At 44.0% G+C, this 26,815-nt stretch overlaps 1 protein-coding gene across 3 annotated transcripts in view; it reads right to left on the bottom strand.

The window, feature by feature from the left end:
- DUSP22 (dual specificity phosphatase 22) overlaps positions 1 to 24,440 on the bottom strand; it is a 43,925-nt gene extending 19,485 nt beyond the window's left edge. Inside the window, exons 1-3 of one of the 3 annotated variants that reach the window (XM_041413107.1) lie at positions 24,085 to 24,440; positions 17,645 to 17,678; positions 9,936 to 10,018 (exon numbers count right to left, since the gene is read on the bottom strand). In XM_041413107.1, coding sequence (XP_041269041.1) covers positions 9,936 to 10,018; positions 17,645 to 17,678; positions 24,085 to 24,192 — 225 coding nt within the window. In that variant the 5' untranslated portion in view covers positions 24,193 to 24,440. Of the gene's footprint in view, positions 1 to 9,935; positions 10,019 to 17,644; positions 17,679 to 20,751; positions 20,939 to 23,630; positions 23,972 to 24,084 lie in introns of those variants that run through there. The other 2 variants (XM_041413109.1, XM_041413108.1) reach the window with 2 other exon arrangements.
- Between the last annotated feature and the right edge of the window lie 2,375 nt (positions 24,441 to 26,815).

Here is a 26,815-nt window from a genome sequence, read left to right as displayed (position 1 = left end):
CTGTCAGGAATAATACAATGTCAGTGTTTTACAATGCTGGTTGCACAGTTTTCTTAGGAAGTAGTCTCAGTGACACTTCTGAAAAGCTCCTTAAGGCTGGAATGTGTCAATCACAAATAGAAAGTGTCCTGTTAAAACCCTCCTTCCCCATCTCTTCTCTCTAAAATTAAAAGAGGCAAATGTTGAAAATGTAAGAATTTTGTTTTAATTGCACAGAGATGTGGTTATTATTTCTAATTCTACCCCTGAATTCTCATTCTAACCTGTCTCATGAAAGACTGCAGAGTGGGAGAAAATACTAATGACTTTGTATTCAATTGTGGTTTATCTCCTTCAGGACACACCAAGAGTATTTACAGGACTTCAGCTGAGAGGAAGGACTTTGTTAGTCTGCCTTGACTACATGATTTATTCAAGCTCCCAGGCATGTCAGGGCATATCTGAGCACTACCAATCACACTTATCCCTGAACCCTCAAGGGGGTCCCTGAGTGCTAAATAAAACTATATATCACAACTGCTTCTTTCTTTAAGGGAATGCTGGAACATGATCACTACACCTCTGGAATAAGCTCACTTTACTTTTTACAAGGGCACATAGCGACAGGACAAAGGGAAATGGGTGCAATCTGAGAGAGAGCAAGTTTAGATTAGATACTAGAAAAAAATTCTTTACTGTGAGGGTGATGAGACACTAGAGTAGTTTACCCTGAGAAGTTGTGGATTCACTATCCCTGGAAATGTTTAAGGCCAGATTGGATGGTCTAGTGGAAAGTGTTCCTGCCCATCCATGGCAGGGGGGTTGGAACTAGATGATCTTTAAGGTCCCTTTCAACCCAAACCATTCTATTATTTTGTGATTAGAAGCATGGGTTAACACATTGTGTCCTCTGCAGAGGCAGGTCAGGGCACTTGTCCTGTTCTGATTAACACCATAACCAAGCAATTAGAAACACCAGACATCTACTGGTCTCAACATTCCTCATGCAAACAGCTCACCATTGAAAGCTCCAGGCATCCTCTCCTCCCTGCCACCTGCCATGGCAGGAACGTGCTTCCCTCGACACAGCTCACATGTGATGAGCAAGTCAAACTGTGAACTAATTTAGTGCCTCACCAGAGCAGCCTCTGCCAGGGGTACCCCATCATGAAGGCCTGGCCTGGAACACTTTAAAAGCTGCTTTGTCTGTTAGTGGCTTCTTAGTAGGCTACTGGGGTAATATTTGAAAAATTACTCAGAGCTCCCAGCTTCACAAGCAGAATCAATGCCCCAGACAGGGCATTACTTCAAACTAGAATCATCTGGCGCTGCTATACCTGAAAGAAAAATGGTAGCTGTTTTGCTCAGCATGGTCTTCTGAAACATCTCATGAGGGGAAACCCTTACCATGAAAAGACAGTGAAACATCAAAGAGGAAAGTTAAGATTTTTTGTTAGAAGAAGTGCTTGTACACTTTCTCTTGAAATTAACACAATGGCTGAAAACCAACAGCTTCTAACACTGGTGATATATGAGTTTAGCGCCACGGATGGAAATGCAACAGTGCAACTTGACTAAATTACTAATTGTAGAGCTGGTCTTTATATAACAGCCATGACCTTGCTATATGATATTAGCACCTCTGATTTTGAAGGCTGTCTTGCCATCTCCCTCTTTAACAGTCCCTGTTAAGTGTCTGGGTTGGATCTCAATGACAAAAGAGCCTGCACATGTTGCACAGTGATACCCAGCAGGGCCTTCAATTGTCATGTCATCAAGATGCAGTTTTCATATATGAAAGGCCTTTTACAGTTCAAGACTTCTGCTTGCTATTCAATATTGCAATACAGTTTTAACAGATTAGCTGTTTTCACTTCCTGAGCAGCATCTCTCCAGAATAAACATTTGTTGATGTTTTGTGTTTTGCTTAAAAAAAAAAAAATACAGCTCATTGGTTTCCCAGTATTTCCCTTTTTAGTTAGTTAATGTTAAGCAGTGATATGCCTTTGAGTCCAGACAAATGCTTTCTGGACTACCATGTGTGTGAGGATAGTCCTCAGAGAGTGAAGGATGAACAGATCAAGGGCAGTCCTGCCTAGAAGGATTTGGAGGTGCTGGTGGATAAACTCAACACGGCCCAGAAATGTGCACTCACAGAAAGCCAACAGCATCCTGAGCTGCATCCAAAGCAGCGTGGCCAGCAGGGCAAGGGAGGGAATTCTACCCTTTTGCTCTGCCCTGCTGAGACCCCACCTGGAGTGCTGCATCCAGCTCTCGGGCCCCAACACAAGGACATGGACCTGCTGGACAGAGTCCAGAGGACAGCTACTGAGACGTTTAAATGGAAGGAGAATAAAATAATACAATCTAGAACAGAAGGCTAAGAGAATTGGGATTGTTCAGCCTGGTAAAGAGAAAGCTTTGGGGTATCCTAATTGTGGCTTTCTAGTCCATGAAGGGAGCCTACAAGAAAAATGGAGGGAGACTTTTTACAAGAGCATGTAGGGATAGAACAAGGGAAAATGACTTCACACTGAAAGAAAGTAGGTTTAGATCAGTTGTTAGGAAGAAATTCTTTACAGTGAGAGTGAGACAGTGGAACAGGTTGCCCGGAGAAGCTGTGGATGTCCCATCCCTGGAAGTGTTCATGGCCAGGCTGGATGGGGCTCTGAGCAACCTGATGTAGTAGAAAGTGCCCCTGACCACAGCAGGGGGCTGGAATGAGATGGTCTCTAAATCCCCTCCTAACCCAAGCTACTGAATCAAAACAAATCACTAAAGCAGCTTTCAGCACTTCCAAAGTTATCAGCTGGGAAAACAGGGGGCATAACACAGGATTTTTTTTTTAAGGTTAATTCCTATTATACATACACATAAAAATATTAACTCAATCCAGGAAGTGCAGCCATGAGAGAAAGAAGTTTCCCCAAACTTGTAATAAGGAAAGAATTAAAAAACTTAAAGGATAAGGCCAAAGTTATCACATTAAGTGCTAACAGCAGATATCATAGGTTTCTATAGTCAGAACCTAAATAGCTGCAAAAATGCAATCCACAAACTGTGCTAACCAGATTACTTGTGTTGTGCCAGAGCTGCCACTTCAGTTCTTCTAAAATAGCTGACTTTGCTTTCTCAAAAAAAACAAGCATGTATAGTCTAAAGATCATGGGTAAACATGCAAGATTACCAAGCTCAGCTGAAACTGCATTAAGACTTACACCATACAGCCAGGCTTGAAAAGTATGAAGCAAGATTCCGTATCTTAATGCGAGCTGGTATGGATCCATTATCTATACCAGGTCTTCAGGCTATGACCATTTGATCGTATAAACATTTCTCAATTTTTGATAGGTGTTCAGTCATTTAGCTCCTCACTTTCTTCCAAAGGTCTGAATTTAGCAGCCAGTTGTACACTTTATGTTTCATTCATAATCTTTATTCAGCACTTCCTCTTGTGATTTCCCCAGTTGCATGCTTCTCATTCTTAATACCTTATATAACAGGTATATCACAGCATTCAGCAGTGATTAATCTGGTGCAGAGAAGTTATACATCTTCTCCACAGCATCCTTATTTTTCCACAATTTCTATTCCTCACACTTACTGATTCTGTTCCAGTTACAGCATATTTTCATTACCTGTATTCTATTAATGCATTTGACTGTTTACTCAGGGAGTATGAAAGATTTTTCTAAAAGATCATCACAGAGCTTTTTAACTGTTGTTCCCTTTCAGTTCCCTTTCAGACTAAATCTTTGAAACCCTATTTCTATTAGGATAAAAATTTTAGAATTTGAAAGGAAAAAACTATCTAAAACTCTTTGTAAGAAAACCTGTCTGAGAAGTTCTTTATTTCCAAGACACAGTTCATTTAAGTTTTGCTGGATGCATAAACTGATAGACTGGACAAAAGGGATTATAAAATCATAGATTGTGCCAAGTTGGAAGAGACCAATCAGGATCATTCAGTTCACCTCCCAGCCCTGCAAAGGACACCCCAATAGCTACACCATGTTCCCTGTGAATGCTGTCCAAACACTTCTTAACTCTGACAAGTTTGGTACTGTGCCCACTTCCCTGGGGATCCTGTTCCAGTGCCCAACTACCCTCTGGTTGAAAAACTTTTTCCTGAAAACCAACCTAAACCTACCCTGGCTCAGCTTCATGCTGTTTCCTTAAGTCTTGGTCATGAGAGTGAAGAGATCAGTGCTTGCACCTCTACTTCCCCTTGTGAGGATGCTGAAGACCACAATGAGGTCTCAGGGCCCTAAGTCTCCTCTTCTCCAGGCTGAACAGAACAAGTGACCTCAGCTATTCCTCATAAGGCTTTCCCTCAAGGCCCTTCATCATCCTCATGACCCTTCTTTGGACACTCTCCAATAGCTCAATGTCTTTTTTATATTGTGGTGCTCAAAACCACACACAGTAGTTCAGTCAGCAACCAGTTTTTCTCTGCCTTCCCCATCCCTCCACCCACCCACCCACCATATCAACACTTATTTAGGTAGTCAAATTCAGGAAAAGGGGAAAACCACTGCTCTGGAGACACCAAGTACCAGATTAAGACGATATTGTTAATGCATCAGAACACAAAGGAAAAATAGGTAACTGTCCTCTTATGGTGCTCTGGCTAACTCTGCAGAATGAGGGGGAAAAATCAACATACTGAAAATAAAAACCAAACGAATATTCTGAAGCCACAGAAAACAAAGAAAGAAAACTGATGTGCATACAGAGGCAGCACACATGCAAAAAGCTGCTCTTAATGCAGTTCCTCGTTAAGTGAGTGAACAACTGAGAGCTTCTGCGGCAAGGGACAGTACAGGCATGCCCACATGAACTCTTGTTGATTTAAAATCTACATTACTGTAATTGTTATGATGTCTACCAGATGAGTGCAGCATCAAAGCTTCCTGTGACACAGCAGGAGTCAATCTGGCAATGATAACGCTAAATAAATTAATGCCAAAGGACCCCACAATCACAGGCAACTGGTAATGGGATTCATACATTTATTAGATCAAACCTCTGGTGCAGGTCAAGAGCAGCAGCAAAATTACTGGTAACTGACAAATGTGTGGTGGACTGTAAGAAAGAAGCTGCTGGTTTCAGTCCATTTCCTGACTGATGGACAGGTGTCTGCAATGCTCACTACAGTCACCACAACTGGCACCTCAAAATGTCTCAGACAGACTGAGGACAGTGAAATGCTCTGGCTCTGAAATGCAGAACTTACAGACCACTATAACCCAGCCTTACCTGAATCAACTTCCACACAAAAATGGAGCATATGAGAAAACCCACCTCTATCTCTAGAAATATATTCCAGCAATTACTAACCCGCACGGTCAAAGTCTTGCTTACTTCCAGTCCGAATCTGTGACACGTCATTTGCCAGCCACAATGACGTGCAGTCCTGATGAGGATTTTCCACACAGGGACCCACAGAATGCCTATCCATCCCTGCCTCTCTTTGGGGATGACACCTCTCTGGGACAGGGTCTGAGCACCTGTTTGACAGGAAAAACTCAGTACTCCTCCCTCACCCAGGACTCACGCTGTCCTCCCTCCTGCTTTGCACACAGCAATCACTGCCCAATGCAGCATAGGAAGCATTCTTCCTTCTACCAGCATTTAAACTTGTGGCTGTGTGGAGGAATGAGGAGAGAATGAATAAGGATGCTGATAAGTTCAGCTGCTTGGACATGACTGGCCACCACAGCCTACACTTTCCAGAATGAGATGCAGCTGTTTTCAAGTTGCTGCACAATCCACATCAACATCCACATCAACAGTCTATTTAGTTTGGGCCTACATTCATATCCATATAAACCCCAGAAGAGGATTAAACACCTGGAAAATCCAGAGACAAAACCTCAGTGGACCTGCAACCATATTCTTCTGTTAAGATTAACACGATTTACCTTTATATACCTTAATTCGAGCAACTGGAACAAAAATTTTTGTCATCTGTAAATGTGCTGAGGGGGCACTCAATCCCTCTGTCTATGTTATTGATGAAGACACTAAACAGCAGTGGTTCCAATACAGACCACTGAAGGGCACCGCTCACAAGTGGACATTGAGCTATTGACCCTCTGGATGTGACCATAAAACCAATTCCTCACCCAGACAGTCCAGCCATCACATTCATCTCTCCAATTTAGAGAAGAATGTTGCAGAGTACCATGTCAAAGGCCTTACAGAAGTCCAGACACAAGACAACCTCTTGGATGGATACTACAGGTCACTGCCAGACACGTTATTATCTAAAGCACACTTAGAGACGTGTTTCCCCATCTACCTTTCAGTGTCTCATATTCTGAATAGAAATTTTAAAACCTAAACTAATGGAGAAATAGAATAGAAAAAGTAGGTGGCAAGAAACCTAATTATTCTCCTCTGTTCATGGCTCTTATGTGGATTTATAAAACATCTGTGAGTGTCCCATGGGCAGCCATCCAAAGTGCTCTGGAGGAGACAACTCAATTCACCAAGGCTGCTGCCCCTGTGCATCTGAGGGAGCACACATGCTGCTGTTGGACACTGCTCCACTCATTACATGTGAAATAACAAACCTGGTTCCATACGGCATGCACACCTTCCTCTTGGACATGCTACCTACTTAGCCATAGGGATTTCCATGAGACAGATATTTGTATCACAGGAGCTATAAACATGCATCTTTAAACTACAAAACTGTCACCAAATTGGTTAAGATCCTGTATAATAATGGTGCACTTTGTTGGAACAATAGCCTTAGAATGCTCTCTGAATATATTTCAAAGTTAGTTTTATTAGAGGAAAAAGTTATTTGAAACAGTTTATACAAAAAGAACTAAAGGGCAATATTTTGTCAAATTTTTTCCAGTGTAAATCACTTGAAGTCTTACAAAAAATTGTGTGTCTTGCACTTAACTTAATGCAAGCTAGCCATGCCTAAAGGCGTAAGAAGTCTTAGAATCCGACTATTTTATACCTACTTTTTCCTGTTATTCCAGCTTGAAAGCACTTATGACTTCCTAAACTTTGATTATGAGCCACCATGAATCAGACATCTGTAAGGGTTTGTAAATGGTGATTGAGATAATGTCCAAAACCAAATTTCTATTAGAAAACTTTTTTTTAAGTATATCTCAGTAGGTACATGTAACCTAAACCAATATAATACTTTGTTGTGAAACTCTTCAATCATTTTCTAATAGCTTACTAACTTACAAGGAACTGAAGCAACCTATACCCAAAACCTAAGTCACACAGGAAAGCATACTTTTAAAAAGGTACTATGAGCATTTCAAACAAGCAGGTAAAAACAGTCTGTAACATCACAGAGAGGGCCAATGCCTTGAGTTACTACAGTAGAAAACAGTTTTACAGTCTGTAGCAAGTTGGTGTTCACCACATAGACTGATGTTTGTTTCCATTTCTCCAGTATTTCATTCTTGACTATGAATGACAAAGAGAGATTGGGCATTTTCATTCTCTACCCACAAGACCCGCTGTGTATAGAATCAGTACTTTTGATACACCACTTTAAGCGCTCTATTCAGAGGTATTATTGCATCAAAACAGTGATGAACCTTCAAAATCTGACAAGCAAGATGTGGTTAATTTGTGACTTCTGAGAGCTAAAGTATGTATCCATATTCTTTGTTCCATACATGGGCAGAAAAGACCAAATTCTCTTTGATAACATGCTATTAAAACAGTACTAGCTTTTCAATGTCTAAAAACACTTATCTTCCTTAGAGTGCACAGAAAGCGTTGTCTAATGAATTATTTGTAGAATTTCCTACACGTTCCTATATCTCCTACACGACTAGGGAATACTGGAGATAAAATATTCTTAGTTAAAGACAAAGGCAACTACTGCAGAAGCAAAGGCAGCTTTTTACAGGTGATCAACATTCAAATAAATGCATACAAATGAAACAGGCAATCTCAGGGAAAAGATATTCCCTTATCACTGCAATTGCATGTTAAGAAGTCTGAATAACATCAGATGATTTCTAAACACAAAAGTAATCACTTTCCATGACAGAAATTTGGGGAGAAAGGTGATGAGGGATACACATAGGGAAAACATTCCTATTTGATTTCAGTGGACATGAGAACAATCCCCAATACTGCGGACACACAAGCTGTAAACAAACACCCCCAAAACCTGGCATGGATGTAAATAACAAAGGAAGTAATCACACCTAACAGAAGTTTTCAAGGCACTTTGCTCCTAAACAGAAGCATTCAGTCAAAAACAATCACTGCAGTAAGACTGTGACTGATAAAGTAATCAAAATTAGCTCAGCTCCCAAACAAATGGAATTTGAAATCCTTACACCACTCTAGGAACTGGGGAGGAGTTTTAAAGGAACTGTACTGTATGCAGAGAAAATCGAAGGCCCAGTTGGAAGCAGGGCTGATTAAAGCAAGTCCATCCTCAACCAGTCACGTTGTTCACATGTTTGTTCATGCGCCACTGTTACTTTTGAGACACTGCTGTGAACCAGATTGGGAAGAGATCTGGGTAAACATAATCCTTCATGTCTTTTGTGGTGGTAACTAGAGGAAGAAATGGTGACCTGGTTATATTTAAACCACAAAAGCTCCCAGTTCTATTTACCATGCAGCCTCACAAACAGATGCACCACTACAAGCAAGGAGGTGGTGAGTGGGCTGCCAAAACTACCACCACCAGAAGCACTGGCCTGAGGCTGCAGCTGATCTGTACCATAATCAGCCTTCCTAGCTTTCTAATAATGATAAAACAAAAGAAAATTCCATTCATTTTAAAGACCAGCGCCCTAGAGGCAACATGCCATCTCCTTTACTCAGCAAAAATGTTTCTCTTCAACTAAGAGCACTCTTGAAATTCAGCCTGTTTCAGACTTCACAACACAAGTCAAATGGACAGTGTAACAAAGTCAACAGCTAAAGCACATTTTATTTTATGAAGTACCTTTATAAATCTGCTTCAGCACATTTATAAATTCAAGGTCAACCCAGAGTTCCCCATTACCATTACTTATTATTGGGGTTGATTGTGACTACTGGGGACACCTCTTGTTCACCTTACCTATTGACTTGCCTGGGAGACATGGAAATTCTGTAGTTTAAGGACTGAATCACTGGAGACATTTTGCATGAAGAAAAAGAAAAGCAGACATTTCCAGAGGTATATGAGGGCTAACACCAACTGCCTTACCCACGATTTTGCCACATTTCATGAGAAGCAGAATGCAGGGAAGGAATGAATAAATCATAGAGAATAATAGTTCCTGACATAAATCAAATAGCCAGATTTTAAGATGTGGCAAAGCCCAGAGAGACTCCCCTCCAAAGTAAGCTGGTGTAAAGAAGAAATCATAGCATTCCAGCAAAGGAGACCGGTATCCTGTTCCCAGCTCCTTCCCTGCTCAAGATAACACAGTAAATACAGGTCTTCAGATGAGTTTCCCTTCAGTAAAATGGGAATAATACTTTATGTAAAGTTTTGGAGACTACAGATGCCCTGCTATTTTAGATCTATTATGTGAGGATCACAGGTTCCTCCCACACTCCAAGCCTAAATAAGACAAATTCACATAGAAAAGGACTGCAAACCCATTTGCCATAAAGATTCAAGGAAGGGGCCCAAATACACAGAAGGGTTAGTACTGGGGAAGGAATGTTGTTTATGTGATGCTTAAACTCCAACTTACCTTTACTATTAGATTAATAACACAATCCCATTATTGTGTTATACAGATTGACAGTGTAGTTCTCTTCCCTTGTCAGTAACATTTCTTGTTGTTATAAAGCAGCAACAACAAAACCTGTGGCTGGATCTCAAAACTACAGCTTTCAAGAAAATCAGTCTCAAAACATCAATTGCACAGAACAAAAAAATTAACTCCAAGATGACTGTGACAGTCAACTGCAAAGGAAGGATTTACTGTGGAGTCCCCCACAACTCTTACCTCAAGCATAGGGCGGGCACTGTCATGGATTGAAAGAATGTGCGTAATGTTATTCTTACTCAATTGCTCTACATCTCGGGCATCTGTGATAGAGGGAAAAAAGGAAGATAATTTTTTTAATCTCTTGAAATAGCATTTCCATTGTACATGTTGAAAAGTTACTTATTGTTGATACATTTCCTTTTGAAGCTGCATGAAGTCAGGCAAAACCTCAAATGCAGCTGTTCTAGAACACCATCATCACAGTGGGTAACGGGAAGACACACTTCTAACTCCAAAACAAATTATATACTATATAAAGACCAAGCTTAAGTGACTCAGGAATGTGTTCTCAAGTCAGAAGTTTCATGTACTTTGCATCCGAAATGTAATTCTGTGCATGCCTGTGTGCAGGTGATGGCCATCTGAACACGCACTCAGAGCTGTACAAGAAATATCTGACCTCCTCTCTACCCACAAATCCCCCTTCAGGGAATACATTTTCACTTGGGAAACAGACCCTGTGATATCCAGGTCTGAGAAGGGAAGCCAACCATATCACTTGAATTGAGGTTCCTTTAGACAAGTCAAGACGATAATAAGATTCTTACTTTCTGTGAACCAGTAGAGAAAAATGCGCATTTAGGCAACACAAATGATAATTTTAAGTCTAAAGAGAGACAGGTGATAAAGATATTGAATGCATGAAAAAGCAAAATGCTACAGCAAGGGAGGGTAATTGTGAAAAGGTGGTTCCTAGACCTGTAACCAAGGGGTTTCAGACATTCATAACCAAGGGGTTTCAGACATTCAAAACTGGAAAGAAAACTGAGGTGACTGAAAATTTGATGCTAGATACGGCAACACCATAGGCTTGATTCTATGAGAAAAAAGGGTAAAATAGACAATCTGTCATCAGTGAGCAACTTTCCCCATACTAAACTATCAGCATGTCAAAAAACAACCTGGAAGAACCGCCAATACAGGTAAAAGTGAGCTTGTGCCCATCTACTTTTGACCTTTTTGCTTGAGAATGGCACAGCACACCATGGTAAGTACAGCAGTGGTTTTGTGATGGGAACACCTGCCTTCGAAACCTGCCCATACAATCTTTTCACATTAGCCTGGTTGCACACAAAAAGAGAGCACTGACCACAAAGGTTTCGAACCGGCTCTCTCTAGGTACAAAAATAATAGCATCACCTGTGCGTTCTTTATGTACATGCAAGAGTTCAATTAGCATCTCTTGGGTCATCTTATCCACCTACTATAAAGTTTCAATGCCTTTTCTACATCACAAAAAAGAGCTGGGCATTTAATTATACTGCCTCATAGACAAGGTCCAAGTGAGCACAGTAACAAGCAATGAAATTTAAACCTAATCCAATTATGAAAGCTTCTCTACAGCTAATAAAATGAAGAAAAGAGTCAAAACTGCAAGGATTTTATTCACTACTGCTCAAGCCTGCATGATCAACACAGATGCCTAATCCTTCAGGAGAGAATTAACACAAATTCTGTCTGAAATAGAATTAATGCCTAGCTTCACAGAACAAATAAAATTTCCTAAAAATATCAGAGAAAACATTTCATATAAGAAATGCTAATGCTTGCCAGGCGATGTCCTTTAATCCACCTGACCTTCAGATTTTTTTAACAGTTTGTAGGACAGTCTCAATTCCTTAGGGAATGTCCAAGCAGGCAAGGATTTGGAAGCCCAGAAACCTAAGTGCCCCTAAAAATCACTGTTTTCTGTCTTACAAAGACTAAGGGCAGACTTCAGAGCCTGCTGGCTGAAACTCATGGTGTTAAGGTTCAACTAGCACAATGAGATCCCAATCTCTAAATATCAATGTGACCAACATGGTAAGAAATGTCTTGCCATACAAGGCAAACTGCTTTAAAAGAAGATATAATCCAAATTAAATGCTGACTGCTTTCAACTAGTTTGAAAGGCCTAATGGACATAGTATAACTCAAAAAGAGTGAAATACCTTAACAGAGACTCAGGCTAAAGGAATTTCAGCAAATCAAAACTATACACTGAGATTTCAGATATTCCTAGAAACAAGCTGGAAATGGCATCCCAGACCTACATTACAGGGTAGCCAGCAAGTCCTTAATATATTTGGGAAATAAGCACTCAGTTCACTAAAGCAGAGGAGAAAAAGCTTCCCAGCTACTATCTGGATCTAAACTTCAAACAGATTACAAAGGGGAAATTCCCCTGGTTCCCCAGCACCTGCCTTAAGTCTCTACAGATACTACAGAAAAGGTTATTTAAACAGCAGTACAAATAAGATATCCTGTCCCTCACAGTCTCATACCATAATAACAAAAAAAAAAAAAAAAATTTAGAGGTTATGTGAAGAACCACCAAAAACGTAAAGAACCACCACCACCATAGCAATTCTAATTTCTTTGCTGTAACACAATGTTGTACAAGCACATCCAAGCTCACATTCTAAAATCACAGTAAAAAACACCCTGTTTTCAAATGTTATTGATTAAACCTACCTAGCAGAGCCCCCTCCTGTACATCCTCTAAAGGGTGCCTCAAATGCAGTATTATTCTTCAACAACAGCTTACCTAACATTCTGTTTCATACACCAAAGTGCTTCTCAGCTAATGCAGATGTGGACTTTTGAGTAAAGCCTTTGGGAAATTCTCACTTCACACAAAATTACACAATTCACACTGGGGAAGTCTTCCTCTTTCCCTCCCACATTTAACCTTTTTTCCCTCAGTTTCATACGATGACTCCAAGCTTAACCTCTACTCACGCAGAGAGCTGCAAACACTTATATACAAAAGCAATGCCAAAGTCACCAAAATGGGACCGGGGCCTCAGACTTTGTCTCCCTGCAGCCCTGGGAAGCCTTACTGTGTGGCTGGGGAGCAAACCACTAGTGCAGTGTTCTTCCATCGCTGTCAGCAAAAGAGAGACACAGCTCCAACCACTGCAGCTAGGGCACATCAATGACTGAACAACTCCAATACTACACTGGTGAAGTCTCAAATGTACCTACAACCATCCTCTCTCACATCACTATTTTAGTGCCTCCACAGAAATGCAAGGTGAGGGATAAGGACTTCCTCTCAGAGAAGGCAAGTCAGCCCAGCAAGTACAACAATATTAAGTCTCAACCTGCAGATGCATAGAGACAATTTCATCATCATCAGATTTTTTTTGGTTTTATTATATAAAGAAATTTTTGTCTACGCTTTCTCTTCTGCTTTGGAGAGAGACAGATAGAGAGACAGCCACCTAAAGAACATCCTGTGTGGTGGTTCAGAGCACTCAGAGCTATTACTGAGAGTGGTTTTCCATCAGGAGAGCTTTGTTCCAGCTATGTGCAGTTACAGACACACACAAACTGTGTACATGAACAAAAACTCCACCTCTCCTGTCTCCACTTCATATTTTGTTCTAAAATATATTTTGTCCAATCCTCTCAGAAGGTGCTTTTTGGGGAACAAGAAAGGTGGGGAAAAGAGGTCAGTACTCTGTTTAATAGAGTACCAATAGTCTTCCTTCAAAAGGTGAAGCTGAAAAAGGAAATGGTATCTCCATCCTGTACCTGATATAAAGCCTTAGGAAACAGAACTTAAAAAAAAAATACTAAGCAGATGAGAATAGGAATTAACTGACTTTAGAAACACAGCAGAACTACTTGGTGGGCATTGCCTTTTTATACGCTTAGTAAGGCAATGACTTTAGAAAGGCAGAAACTTCCCCAAGACTCTCCAGACCATCCACAGCAACACTGGACTCTTTGGGGAAATTAAACCTAATATTGTGGCTTTCCCCTTCAAATTAAAAAGCCCCCAAATATTCCATGGAAAAAACCTTGAATGATTACAAACAAGGAAGAACACAAGCTCTTTAATATTCAAGGTAGAAACACTCCTGAGCCTCTGGTTTCTGCTAGTGCCACACCTCTTGGTTTGGAAGCAAACTGAGCATCCATTAAGAATCTCTCATTTTTCCATTTGTGCAGAGAACCAGGTCCTGTCAATCCCTTAAGGACAAAGCAACCATTTTTGTTGTGAGCACAGGTGATTTTCAAGGGCCATCAGGTTTCCAGTGCAGAAGACATGTGGACATGCTGTCCCGCAATAATTTCCTCGTCTTTTGAGAAGACTGCATTTCATATGTAAGGTACAAACGACAAAACAAATTTTCTCTAAAACCAGAGGCAGAAAGAAGAGCTAACTTCCTCTTTCTTTTCCCTCATCTTTCCCTCTTAGCCCCCTCCTCTCCCATTTGCAAAGAAATAACTACTCCTTTACTTTCACAGAAAAATCCCAAGTGCTGTTTCCTTCTGGGTTTTCAGACCAGACTCAGTCTTGTATTTTATATTGACATCCATGGTTCTTCTTGAATTTTTCTGCCCTCTAGCTGTGCAATCTCAAATATAACCTCTCAGGAGCATACCACACTTTTCATGTGCTACTGATGAGCTGAATCATGCTTATAGAGCCTGTAAGATAAAAAGCACTTGAACACATGCCAAGATCTGTGCTTATTCAGGAAAGGTTTTCAGAGACATACTCAAGTTCTGTCGACTTAGGGGGATTTCAGGAGATGCATCAGTGCTTTCCATAATCAGCACTACATGTAACTTTCTACCCTAAAGACCCTTAAGGTGATTATTAAAGCCCCTCTCAACTCCATGTGCTTAGAGGTTTGTGCAACACCAAATGAAGCAGAAGCAGCAAGCTCAGCTCCACAGCTCAGCTCCATTTCTGCCACAAGTTCATTTCACAAGCTGTTTCTGGGCCTCTGTTTATCTCCCAGTCAAATGCAGAATTTGCACTGCTCTATCATAGACTGTATTTAAGTTTACTAGGTCTAAAAGCAGAAATATAGCTGAATGGTGAATAATAATTCCCCAATCCGAGCAATTCCTGAATGCCTTCTCCAGACAACAATCCTCCAGAATTAGTGTTTAACATCTCAAACATCCTACTCTCACTCAGCAGAAAGGATCTCATCTGGAAGAACTGTGCCTTTTCCCAGCCTGCCAGTGTTCCCAGAGGTCTCCCATGCAGCAGCAAGACAGGAGCATGAGTAGGATGGTACTTTGATTTAGCTCTGGAAACTGTGCATGCCCAGGCTCCCTGAGGAGCCACTGGGGAAAGACTATCCTCCAGAGGGCAGATCAGAGCGATTTACAGACATTCCCCTGACTCAGCCTCAGGAGAAGCTGCCTCCTCTCCACCCCAGCTCAGGGACTCAGACAGTGCCTTGAATTCTCAGCCCAGTGTCTAGGCAAGATGCACAACACCAGGGATTCAGTGTTTCCTCCTCTTACTGACAAGATGCAACTTTATTCAATTTCAAGCTATCAGTCTTAATCTGAAGAATGGGAGACCGGTCAAAAATGCATTACAGGAAATAACTTTGTAAACCCCTGCCTTTATGAGTAGCTAGTCACTTTGGCTACCCAAATCAGGATACTCTGACCAATCCCAACTGCACATGCTGCTGAGTATTTCTCAGTCAGTGATCCCCTTCCTGGCAGTCTCAACGTTCACTAGTCACTTTTTAAAAAAGTCTCATAAATCAGAACACGCCCCAACAACATCGGGATCAAACTCCTCCAGAAAAATACACCAGTAATTAACCAACAACCTGTTCCTAAATGGGATGACTTCACCGCACAGAGAGCTTGCTGCAACTGCTCCTAAGCAGTGAGGCAAGGGGATGTTGAAGGACAAGGAATGCAGAAAAGGGTAACAATTGTAAAAGCACGCTCTTTTATCAGTGAAGTACTTTTAACACCTATCTTTTCCTCACCAGGTATGGTAGCTTATCTGAGATTATAACAGGTACTTGTGAGGGTAGAATGTAATGATTAAATGCGATATGAGCAAAGGTCATAGCAGTAAATAAACTGACATTTTTGTTTGTGTTTTTAATTAATTTAAAAAACAGACTCCATGAAACAAACACCGGGGTTAAAGACAACTCTTTCCTCTCTTTTACGGAGGTAAGCAGAAGCATTACACCCTCTGTCTCTTTTTCAACGAGGTTCCCAGAAACACTTCCATGCACAGCACCTGCACGCCTCTGCTCTCCGCATGGGCGTGACCTGCCCTGCCATTCCAGGGCCGCTCCCAAGGCACACGGGGAGAGAGAGGCCACAGGCCTGGCGTGGGCAGAGATGCTGATTCACTCTGCAACCCTGGCCAAGTCCCCTGCTCTGAAAACAGAGCTGCACCAGCAAACAGATGCTCCCGCTGAGTTTCACTCTCCTGGGCAAGGACTTACCAGCGGGATGGCCATGGTGAGAGGGACAGATGGGGAGCCACGTTACCAGGGCCCATCCTGCTCACCCCACCTGAAACATGAAGGACTCCACTATCCAACATCCTCCCAATTCCACCCCTTGCCTGAATTACTTCAGGAAGAAAAAAGAAAACAAAAAGAGGAAGCAACATGGCTGTCACCAAGTTTTAATTTCGTCATCAGACCATGCAGTGGTCCATCCAAACGGCTTTCAAAACTACCCTCTTGGCCTTATTTTCTTTTTTTCCCCTATATTTTTTCTTTTTTTCTGCTTTCATTATCAGCATGAATTCACCTCTATCCTCTCATTTTCCTTACCATGGCACGATTAACTCCCTCACACAGTAGCCATTGCAATTGTGTTTATGGTGTGGCAAAAGGCAGCTTTTAGCCTCACATGTACCTCCGGGCTGCCTTCCAAAGTTATCAGCTCCACGTCCCAAGGGGCAGCAAGCACTGGATCCATAGTATGGGTCAGCAGATCCAGAAGCAGGCAAAGCAGGCAAAAAAACACTGAACTCACAGGTTTTGGGATGGGGAGACATGGAGGGAAGAGTGGGCATGAGGCAGAGAGAAGGTGCAGCACCATCTAAATCCAGTGTAGATGTTGCCAGCCTTAACAGACTGGGTGTGGTATCAGACAGCCCAGGAAGGACAGGATATCTACTGCAGGAGCCCCTGTGAGCCCTGCTTTGCTGTTTTACCCAAGCATAAGAAATATGGGGTCTGCATCTATCAAAACAACCGCACATGCACAACTGGTTTATTTCTGAGTAGGGAGAGTCAGCCAGAACTGCTGTTAAGAGAGTGTTTTGAGAACAGGCCATTTGTTTGGATGTCTGTATAAGGTTTCCTGTGATTTCTAAATGTGTCTGTTTTTTTGTACACAAAAAAATAAACCTCATGCATGAAGGAAAAAAAAAAATCCATAGAAACTTACATCTGCAACAGAGACAGTGTGAGTATCAGTGGTCAGGCTGCAACCAGCAGACATATCAGTCTCACAGGCGGTGACAACAGAACTCTTTAGCAGTTGTTATAAATAACCAAAATAATGAAAGCAATGAGCAGGAGGTATAGTAAGCCTTTACTTATAAGGAGGACTTGTAATAAGCCTCACAAAGAATCTGCCTGGCTCACAGGCTTGCTTGCCAAGCACGGGACTTGTTTAAGGCAGGCCAATGTTTAGGAATTCCAGCTGAAGCATGCTCCAAGGAGATGGTATTCATTTTACTTTTCTCAAACTACTTACAGCACAGCACACAGATGAGAGAGCAAACAAGTTCTTCTTTAAGTGCTACCAGGTGAATCCAGACATGAAGCAAGATGGGGTTAAAAAGCTACAGAGATGCCAGAGAATTCTGAGTGCCTGCAAAACAACACCTCAAGATCCCTGCTAAGTAATCCTAGAGATAGTAATAAAACTAATCTTACCTTTAAAGTTGCCAATGAACAAGCCAGGGAGAATCTGTGAGAAAGAAATATAGTATCAAATATAGATATCTTGTGGTAAGACAATTTGACAAAGTTCAATTTGCATACAGGATGGAACATACTACTTTAGCAGACTATTGTGAAATGCAATCTAAAACATGCTGACAACTTTTGCAGCCTTCTCAAACCAGATAGTTCCAGGCATGCTGAGCTTTGACAGCATTCCTTGGCAGATGGGGGTTGTTAATAGTGGGGATTCTTCCACTTAATGGAGGCTCTCCAAGGACAGCAAATGTAGTTTACAAATTACAAAGCAGCCTCACAACACAGCCCTCCCCTGCCCCCCGCAGCAGGGTAACAGCTACCCTCATGGAACTAATGATGAAACTTCACACAGCAAAGGTGATTTGCCTAGAGTTGCTAAGGAAGCTGGACAAAGCCCTGCAAAATGACATCCTTCGAGGCTTTTGAAGTGCAAAGCCGTGCAAGTCAGGGCTGCAGCACTGTGCAGCTCTTAGAGGAAATCACTGCAAACAGTGACTTGTGTGCTCACATAGAAAGGGAACTGCTGAAAGTCTGTGAAATGCATGTTTCTCTCCCAGACCTCCCCATTCACCCCACACTCTCGCACGCCTGCACAGGTGTCAGTTACAGGACATTCTTTAACTTCACTTCAGTCTCTTTCCATAACAAGTACCAGGTATTTGGGGAGTTTCAAGGTCTGCCCAAGGACCAGCATGTGCTTGAGGGCACGTGCATGCACAGAAACAGAGGCAGGTGACACTGTAGTGCTACCCCCTCCTATCCTCTCATAACCCTCCCAAACTTGGGAACAGCAGTACAGACATCAAAAAACTGCCAGGCACACCAAACTGCTGGCCAAGATTTTTGTTCTCTGCCACCTGAAGTCTCTGACCCACACCCACATCCTTCGAGGAGATCAGAACTGTGGTGGTGAAACCACATGATCCATTTTTCTTCAGTCTCTGCATAGCATACCACCAATACAGATACATCAGCACTAATTTCCTATAGCCTTAGCAACACCCTGGTGTCACCACAACAGCAGCAACAGCCTCTCAGGCACAGCTATTTAAAGGGAAAACTCCACCCATTTAGCTCAATCCGGCAGCGTGAAGTCCCAAAAGTCATGAAGGACTTTTCATGAGGGATCATTGCCACAGACTCAGTTTCACTGCAGCCTTCCTGCTGAAAGGCAACCCAGCCCACCATGCACAGGTTAGCAGGGCCAGCAGAAGGGCCTGTAAAACAGCTTCTGACCTGCCTTAACTTCATGGCTTTCATCTGGTCAAAGCATCATGTTCGCTGTTATTTACTGAGCCTTGCGGGAAACAGAAAGGCTGCAGCACCTCTTGCACTCCTTGCAGCTTTGGTTTGTGCAAACATTCCTCCCTTTAGGCTTTGCTGGGCGATCACTCTCTGCCTGCTGTGTCACACCAGCTGTAAACACAGGGCTCAGTTCTTCCCCTGATACAAAAAGACAGCTTCTCCAGGACCCTTGCTGTACCTTGTTGCTTGCAGACCCTTGCTTGAAAATTAAGGGCTGATTGACAGCACTGGTTCATCAAGAAAACAGTTTAGTCTCGTACAAACAGGCACCTGTACATTTTGCAAAGATAAGCTCACACAGCTTTTTCCCTTTTCCTTCCCTCTTGATTTGTACAAATTCAACATTCTTACAAAGACAGCAAAAATGCCCAGGGCAGTTTCCAATGCCAGGGTATCCTATAGGGCAAAGGACCTTTACAACATCCTGCTGCCCCCTTCCATGTGCACAAGACTCATGGTTTCAAGGGACAATTCAGTATTTCAAGCACTCTTGATGACACTGCTAGAAGCGCAGCTCTAATGCTGCATCCCAGGCTAGGAAAAAGAAGCCTGTAGTTGTTCCAGATAGGACAGTATTCAAGAGTCACTGCCAAAGAGGCTAAATTCTGCAAACAAAATCATGTTCTAAAGCAGAAGGGACTCAAGTTACGAATGGATTTCACTAATGAGATCACTCCAGTGAGCTCCCTCAACTTCAGTATAAAAATATTTTAAAAATTTAAAAGCTTTCTGGTATTTTAAAATAGCTGTCTGGTATTTCCTATCTGCAGCACAAATCTTCCATCACACCACTACTGCTGTACACTATAGCATTTCAGACTCCAGGACATTATTTCTGCATCAAATGTGCATTCTCAAGAGAGAATAAAAGCCTCATTTCAATTCACAGTCATTAAGCTTTGACATTAGAAATTAAAGATAGTGAGAAACACTGGGGGGTTGCAAAAATGAGGTTTCTTGTTAGCAAAGGAGGAAAAATCCAGAAGTCTGCATTTGTGCATCAGGAAGCAATGCTGTACAATAGACAGGTAATTAGGACACCGTGCAACCAAGGACAGATGTTATCCCTCTTGTACTAGTCATTCTAGAAGCAAGAAACATTACTATGGGTGAAAGCTACCTGAAAAGAAGTGAATCTTCATGTCATGCTGACTAATACTTCAGCACTCAGCTATGGCTGGGAACTTTCAGCTGTGTCATCTCACACTGCCTTCAGTAACTGCAGCTCCGAGCTGTGCAAAATGAAGGCTGATGGCAGCTAGGGGCGTGTGAGAGAGAAGGGGTGGGAGTCAGAAGAGTAGAAAAATAACGTGGTTGTTTTTGTGAACTACTCAATCACCACTATATGAATAAAAACAGTAGCCTCTTTATATGATCCGAAACATTGAGAAAATGACCATAGGCCAAGTAACCGATGTAGAAAAATGCACAACCAAAGGACAAGGACACCAACGTCTGCCCTAGTTTGCACCTGACATGAAAGCAGCTCACGTTCTCCACCTCGCACCAAGACCGAGCCCTGGGACAGACAGTAGTTGCTAATGCTTCTGTCAGTCCCCTCTGACAATACACCTCTCTGGAAAATGGCTTGAAGGACTACTTTGCTGCTGTTTCCTATATCAACAAATGCTTACAATAAAGCATCTAACTCCTTGCCTAACACTGCTTTTGGTTGTGTTAGTACTGATGTGCACTCCAGAGAAGTCCATGGGGCTTTCTCAGAGATGTCCAGGCACTGCAAAAAAAGACAAGCCTACCTTTGTCCAGTAGTACACGAGAGTGGCACACATCAGGGAGGGGGATTTGCTGCTGACATGAACTGGCACAACTTCTCTGACTTCCGTAAAATGAGCTACCTCAGCTATAACTAGCCACACTGGTTTAAATTTCTTATTAATCCACTCCTACAACAGGGCTTATCTGCCGTTTTTGTAGAGATAATACTCAAATCTTCTGAAGAGTTTACATGAATAACTGTCAGTTAACTTTAACAGCACTAAACAACAACTAAACGCCAGGAAGAGCCCTTCACCAAGATCCTGTTCACAGATAGTCAAATCTTGTCACCATCTCGGCCGCTAGACTTCAGCTCCTGGAAAACATCTTTCTACATTTCAACCACAGACTTCAACTTGAACTTTGAATACAAGTCAAAGTTAGACATTAACCATGAACACAAATCAGACTGCTGAGACAATTTCCTAAGTCAGACCCCATTACTCATTCTGTAAAATATACATCTTAAAAATACAAGAAAAAAAAAGTGAAGTACTGAAAATTAATACTAGCCAGGTCAATGCACATTCACAAGCTGATTCTCCTTCTCTGAACAGAATAAAAAAGGTATGCATGAACAAATGCTTTCCGTTTAATTTGGGAAATGTCAGAAGGCTTGGATGGGCTTTAGGAAAAAAAAAAAAAAAAACTAGGAAACTAGGCCAGGCTAATTTTACAGAGAAAATTAGCAAAGAAAGACAAACCCCACCTAAAAAGAATGCCAGGCCTCCAGCCCCTACCGCTCTAATGGCCACACCAAGTCATGTGCAACTGCTATTTGCTATGAAATACATCAGTATAATGGGACAGAAAGATAAAGAGGGGACCATGCCATTGAGAAAGGATCAACATCCAGAGGCTGCAGCAGTCCCTGGAGCTCTTTCTTACCACACCCATTCCAGGCCATCATTAATCCTCTTCCCTTGGCATCTGTACAAAGAGACTCCTTAAATGAAATAATCCATCATCAAATGAGATGATTCTTTTTTCCTACCATCCGTATACAGCTCTACCACAAGAAAGACACTTCAGCTGGAAATGAAGGCAATTTGTATTGACTGACTACACTGAGACAAGCAAATACCACCTCCATCTGCACTGATGGCTCCATGCCTCCCCTTGCCCCTCTAAGCTTCGCTGACTCACAAGATCAGGAGGAAGAGATGATCCAGGGGCCACATTCAGAAGGTGGCAAGTTCCAGACCAACATGTGGGACCCCTCCAAATACAAACCCTGATGACCAGTACCCAACATGACTGTAGCCTCCTTAAAGGAGCCAGCCCTTCCCAGACTGCTGAACAGCTCAACTTCTTGGATACAGCTAAAAGAAAGGGGAGAAAAATCCAAGTAGTGAAAGCACCAGGTGGTACATGTCAGGGCAACATTTAAAAGAATTAAAATGACACAGATTGCCAATTCCTACCCACACAGTACCACAGTAAAATATAATGCAGCTTCAATGGGCTGAGAGTTCTCCTTTTAGTTTTACTTTTTTTGCTCCCCAGACTGCAACTTAAGTGTCCCATATTGCGTCCCTCTAAATGTTCTGATAATTTCAAACATTCCAAGAAAAATACTACAAATACACCAGAAGCCTAAAAGGAGTTTCTCTAGCTGTATTTCTTCCTAACTGGCCATTTCAAGAAGGCTATTATCAGTGAATGGCTAATATCACAACATTATTCCCAGAGTTTGAAAGCAAAAACTGAGAAAAGGACCAAGGGAGGTTCTACCTCCTACGCACTAACTCGATTCCTCAGCAGCCAGATCTTTTCCCTGCCGAAGGTTTCTATTTCAGTGTCTCTACCCATAGGATGGAAAGGCTTCCCCTTCCAGGTGGCACACTAAGCACTCTGGATGTTCATCAATCTGACTTTCAGGGGCAAGGATGTCAGACTGGGACAATATGTGAGGAGCTATTTCTAGCTGTTCTCCTCTGCTTTGTCAGAGGCCACGCACACAGCAAAGCTACTCCCAAAGCACTCAAAGCAGGATGTAAGACAGAGGAGATGACTCAACTTCTGTTCCTCATAGTAAGCTATATATAAAGGCTAGTTACCACCACACTTTCAAACCTGGGTTTTAAACAGAGGTGGAGATAGTGGCCCCTAGGTAACCACCATCACATGCCAGGAGAATCGGTGCGTACAATAAGCCCCCTATAGCCAAAAGGCCAACACCCTTTGCAAAACAGATCCATCTTCCTTCCTCTTCCTCACTGCGATCTCCACTGGGGCCGGGCGCTTTCCTGTCCCACCGGCACCGGGCGGGCCCAGCCCCTCAGCGACAGCCCATGTCCGGCGGCTGCTCCGCGCCTCGGGAGCGGAGCGAGCTTTGCCCAAGTGACACGATTCAGCGCCGCGCTCGCTGACAGCCCCACGCCCCGCTCCTGCCGCGGGTCAGTGCCGGCTCTGCCCCACGGCAGCCCCCGGGGCTGGGGGACACGGAGAGGGCACTGAAGCCCGGCGCCGGGGGCACGGCGGCCCTCGCCGATCGCCGGGAACTCGCTTCGCCCGGGAAGGGGAAGCCCAGGCGCATCACCGAAACCAGGGCCCCCTCTCGCCCGCCCGCCGGCCCGCTGGGGAGGAGAGGGCGGCGCGCCCCGAGGGAGCGGCGCGGCCGCGGTCTCCGTCCCTCCGCCCTCTCCCCGAGGCGGGGGACCCCCAAAACCGAAGGGAAAAGCCCTCTTGCCCTGGCCTTTGTTCCTGGAGCGGGTGTCCGCGGCGCAGGGGCGAGACAAAGGCGGGGGCGCCGCGGCAGCCCTCCCGCCCCGAGGCGGGCAGGGACAGCCACCCCCGGTCCGCTGCGCTGGCCCGCGCACATGCACTCGCTCACGGCGAAAACGACGAGCGGGGTTACCTTGTTCATCCCATTCCCCATGGCTTAAGCGACCCGCACGCCAGCACCGCGGGAGAAGCCGTCGGCCGCTGCTGCCAGCGGCGGGTCGGCGTTCATGGGATAGTGCTTGCCGAGGGGGGACTGGGGACGGGCTAATGGCTAATTAAAGGCGGCCGCTGCTCGCCGCTGTCGGACAGGGCGAGGCGCATCCCTCTCGCCCTGGCCGCGGCCGTCGCCCTGCTGGATGCCGGGCGGCTGGGGGCGGGTTTCCGCTCCGCCGCCCCCGGGAGCGGCGAGAGCCGCGGGGCCGCACTGCCGGGAACCACCTCCCGCCGCCGCCGCCACCGCCCAGCGCGCGGTGCGGCCCCCGCGGGCTGCCCTGGGGCTTGTAGTCCGCGCTGCCGCCTCGCGCCGCCGCCGCCCGCCCCAAGGAACTACGCGTCCCAGCGACCACCGCGCCGCAGACCTGCCCCACCTGCCGCGGCCGGCGGCGCCCGGCGGGCGTTCCGGGGAGGATGAATAAGCGCCGGCCGCGGTGGCGGAGGGGTGGCGGCTCTGGCTCTTGTGGGTCGCTCCTCGGCATGGACCGCCCGCCGCCAGTGCGCCCTAGGAGGGCAGGGCTGCGGCATGCGGTGGGGGAGCGGGCAGGTGCTGCCCGCCCGCCTCTGCCATCCCGAACCCGTTTGGTTTCGGCTGTGAAAGGATTCTGGCAGGAGGCACCAGGCCTTGTGCACCGGGGGCTGCTGCCACAGCTGCCCGCTCCCAGCCCGCCCCGCTCCGCTGTGCCGCTCCCACCCGTGAAGCTGAGCCTCGCCCGGCCGCCTGTGCCCTGTCAGGGCGCCTGCGGTGCCTCCTGCTCTGTCATCCCACACGCTGCGGGCAAACTGGGATCGCAGGTAGACAAAGGACATTCGTGTCCTTTACTCAAACAGATGGACACACAGAAGAGAGTAAATTACTTGAAGTAAACGTTGCAAGATCAAAATGACTGAGATGGGAAGACACCTCTGAAGGCTGCCTGGTCCAACCATTTTCCTCAAGCAGCGAAAGATGCTTTTTGCGAGCCGTGGCAGGCGTGGCTTCAAAGCCGTGCTCACTACTTCCACCCTCATTCTTTGCTCCACAGTTAAGCGTGACATGACAGAGTCACATCCCTCTACCCATGGGGATGTGATTTTTCGAGGTGTGGTGGTGGGGATCTGGTGGTTAGTGAAGGAAATCTTATCCCAAGAGTTAATTTGATAGGGGATATGCAGGGTTCAAATATGCAGGGACAGGATGCTACTGCTTAAGGTCTCTCCCAATAACCGGTGCAGTAACACTACCTGGAAAACCTGAAATCCTTAGTGGCTGAAATGTAAGACAAAGGAGGATGCTGCAATCATCAGGTTCCCTGTGCATTTATATCTGTGTCAGTGGTAGATGTCTGTAAAAGGTGACTATGTCATTTTTTTGGGCACACCTTGGTAGGACTGGGCAGGTCAGGGGCATCTGCAGTCCAGCACAGTCCAGTGAAAGGGTGAAAGATGGAGAATATGGTAAAGCAAATGGGCAGCAAGGGCAGGTATGAAATAATGGATTGATGAACTCTGTGAAGGATAGATTAGTGACAGGGGACTCTTACCTAGTGTCAGTGGTTGCCAGTACAAGGAAACTCCAAGGGAACAATTTCACAACGTCCAGTTGCAATCAAACATAGGCATTCTCATGCTACCCTTGACAGCACCTCTGTTCCCTTTTCCTCAGGCAACCCTTGACACCTGTCTGACCCAAGACCGAACTAATTCCGAGAATGAGCCCTGTAGAAAGCTGAAGAATCACAAACCCACTCCCTGTGAGGTCAGATCACTGCCCACAGAGACGGGGATCAGGACCAGCCTGATGAAGAGCTTATGCTGTTCCCACAGAAGCCAATGGCACACCTGAAAGCCAACAGAAGTTGAGTTTGGGTACATAAAAAGATGGAAAACCATTCCTGAACTTCTCCCTCCCTGAGGCTTAACAGAGTTTGGGGGCTGTATCATGTCATCATCAGCCTCAAAAACATCAGAGCAGTCTGTCTGTAAAGCCAGGAAGACTAGCCATCAGATTTAATGAGCTGCCCCTTCTCCCTTCCCCCTCCCTACTGCTGAAAAGCACAGCGGTGATCTTTATCTCAGATATCGACTTTAATATTTCATTGGCAAAGCTCTCCAGGATGTAATTTACTTCATTCTCATGCCACAAAAATATGAATGGGGTCCAAACAGTATGAATCACAGCTTACCATAATAACTGCTGAACACTTTGTATCCCCGAAGTGAAAGTTGTCAGAGACTCAGGCAAGAAGGATAAAAAGTAAAAATATCCATAATAACTGCAGGGATCTGTGTTGTGCTAAGAGGTCCAGGATAACTGGGAGGCATTGTGGTCAATTTGCTGGAAGCCTGGGTTTGTCAGTTTCTTCCCCATAACTCCGTTCCTGTATCTGAAAAACATGAATAACAATATCTCTGACATTTTTTCAAAGAGCCCTGGAAAAGTACTGTGCATGGGGAGTTAATATGAATTTTTTATATTAGGCAATACAGATGCAAGTAATACAAGTATTTCTAACTTAGTATCTGACATTTTTCTGAATAGGAAGTGTTAAGCATCCTCATTCTTCTGACTGGGAAGGGTGATCCTCTGTTTTAATTTCAAGTTTTGTGACTCTCTTCAGGATGCCTACTTCAGCCTGCACTGTTTTCCCATATTCAACTTTTATTGCATGCATGCAGTGTTTTACAGTGAAAGAACAAAAATTAGAGTGGAAGCATATAACATACCAAAATTAAATAGCAGTGAGAGGAAATCCACTTCTCTCTTAAAATTTACCCTTGTGTATAGTATATCCTTTGCCTCTCCACAGATCTACAGGGGGAATCCTGATACTGTTGCCAGACCTGCCTCTCTTACCCAGTTATTCCAAAAAGCGATTGTTTTAGTTCTTCAGCCAATTGTTTAATAAAATACCACATAATGCATTTATGGGGGCAGGTCTTCAGTAAATGTAAATTGTTTAAAACACCTCATAAGGTGTTTATTCATTGTCATTTCTCAAGATTCATTGTTACTTCTCTTATTCCTTGTGCTTAGTATCTGCACGGTTTTTAATATTTTGAAAGTTCATTTTAAAAAGCAAGCTATCCTGAGATGACTGAATAAATGAACTCAGAAAAAAGCAA

This window comes from Onychostruthus taczanowskii, unplaced genomic scaffold (assembly GCF_017590055.1).
Source record: "Onychostruthus taczanowskii isolate IOZ18803 unplaced genomic scaffold, ASM1759005v1 scaffold40, whole genome shotgun sequence".
NCBI classification, from domain to species: Eukaryota; Metazoa; Chordata; class Aves; order Passeriformes; family Passeridae; genus Onychostruthus; species Onychostruthus taczanowskii.
Note: the sequence above shows the minus strand (reverse complement) of the source record. Positions and strands in the feature narration are given on the sequence as shown.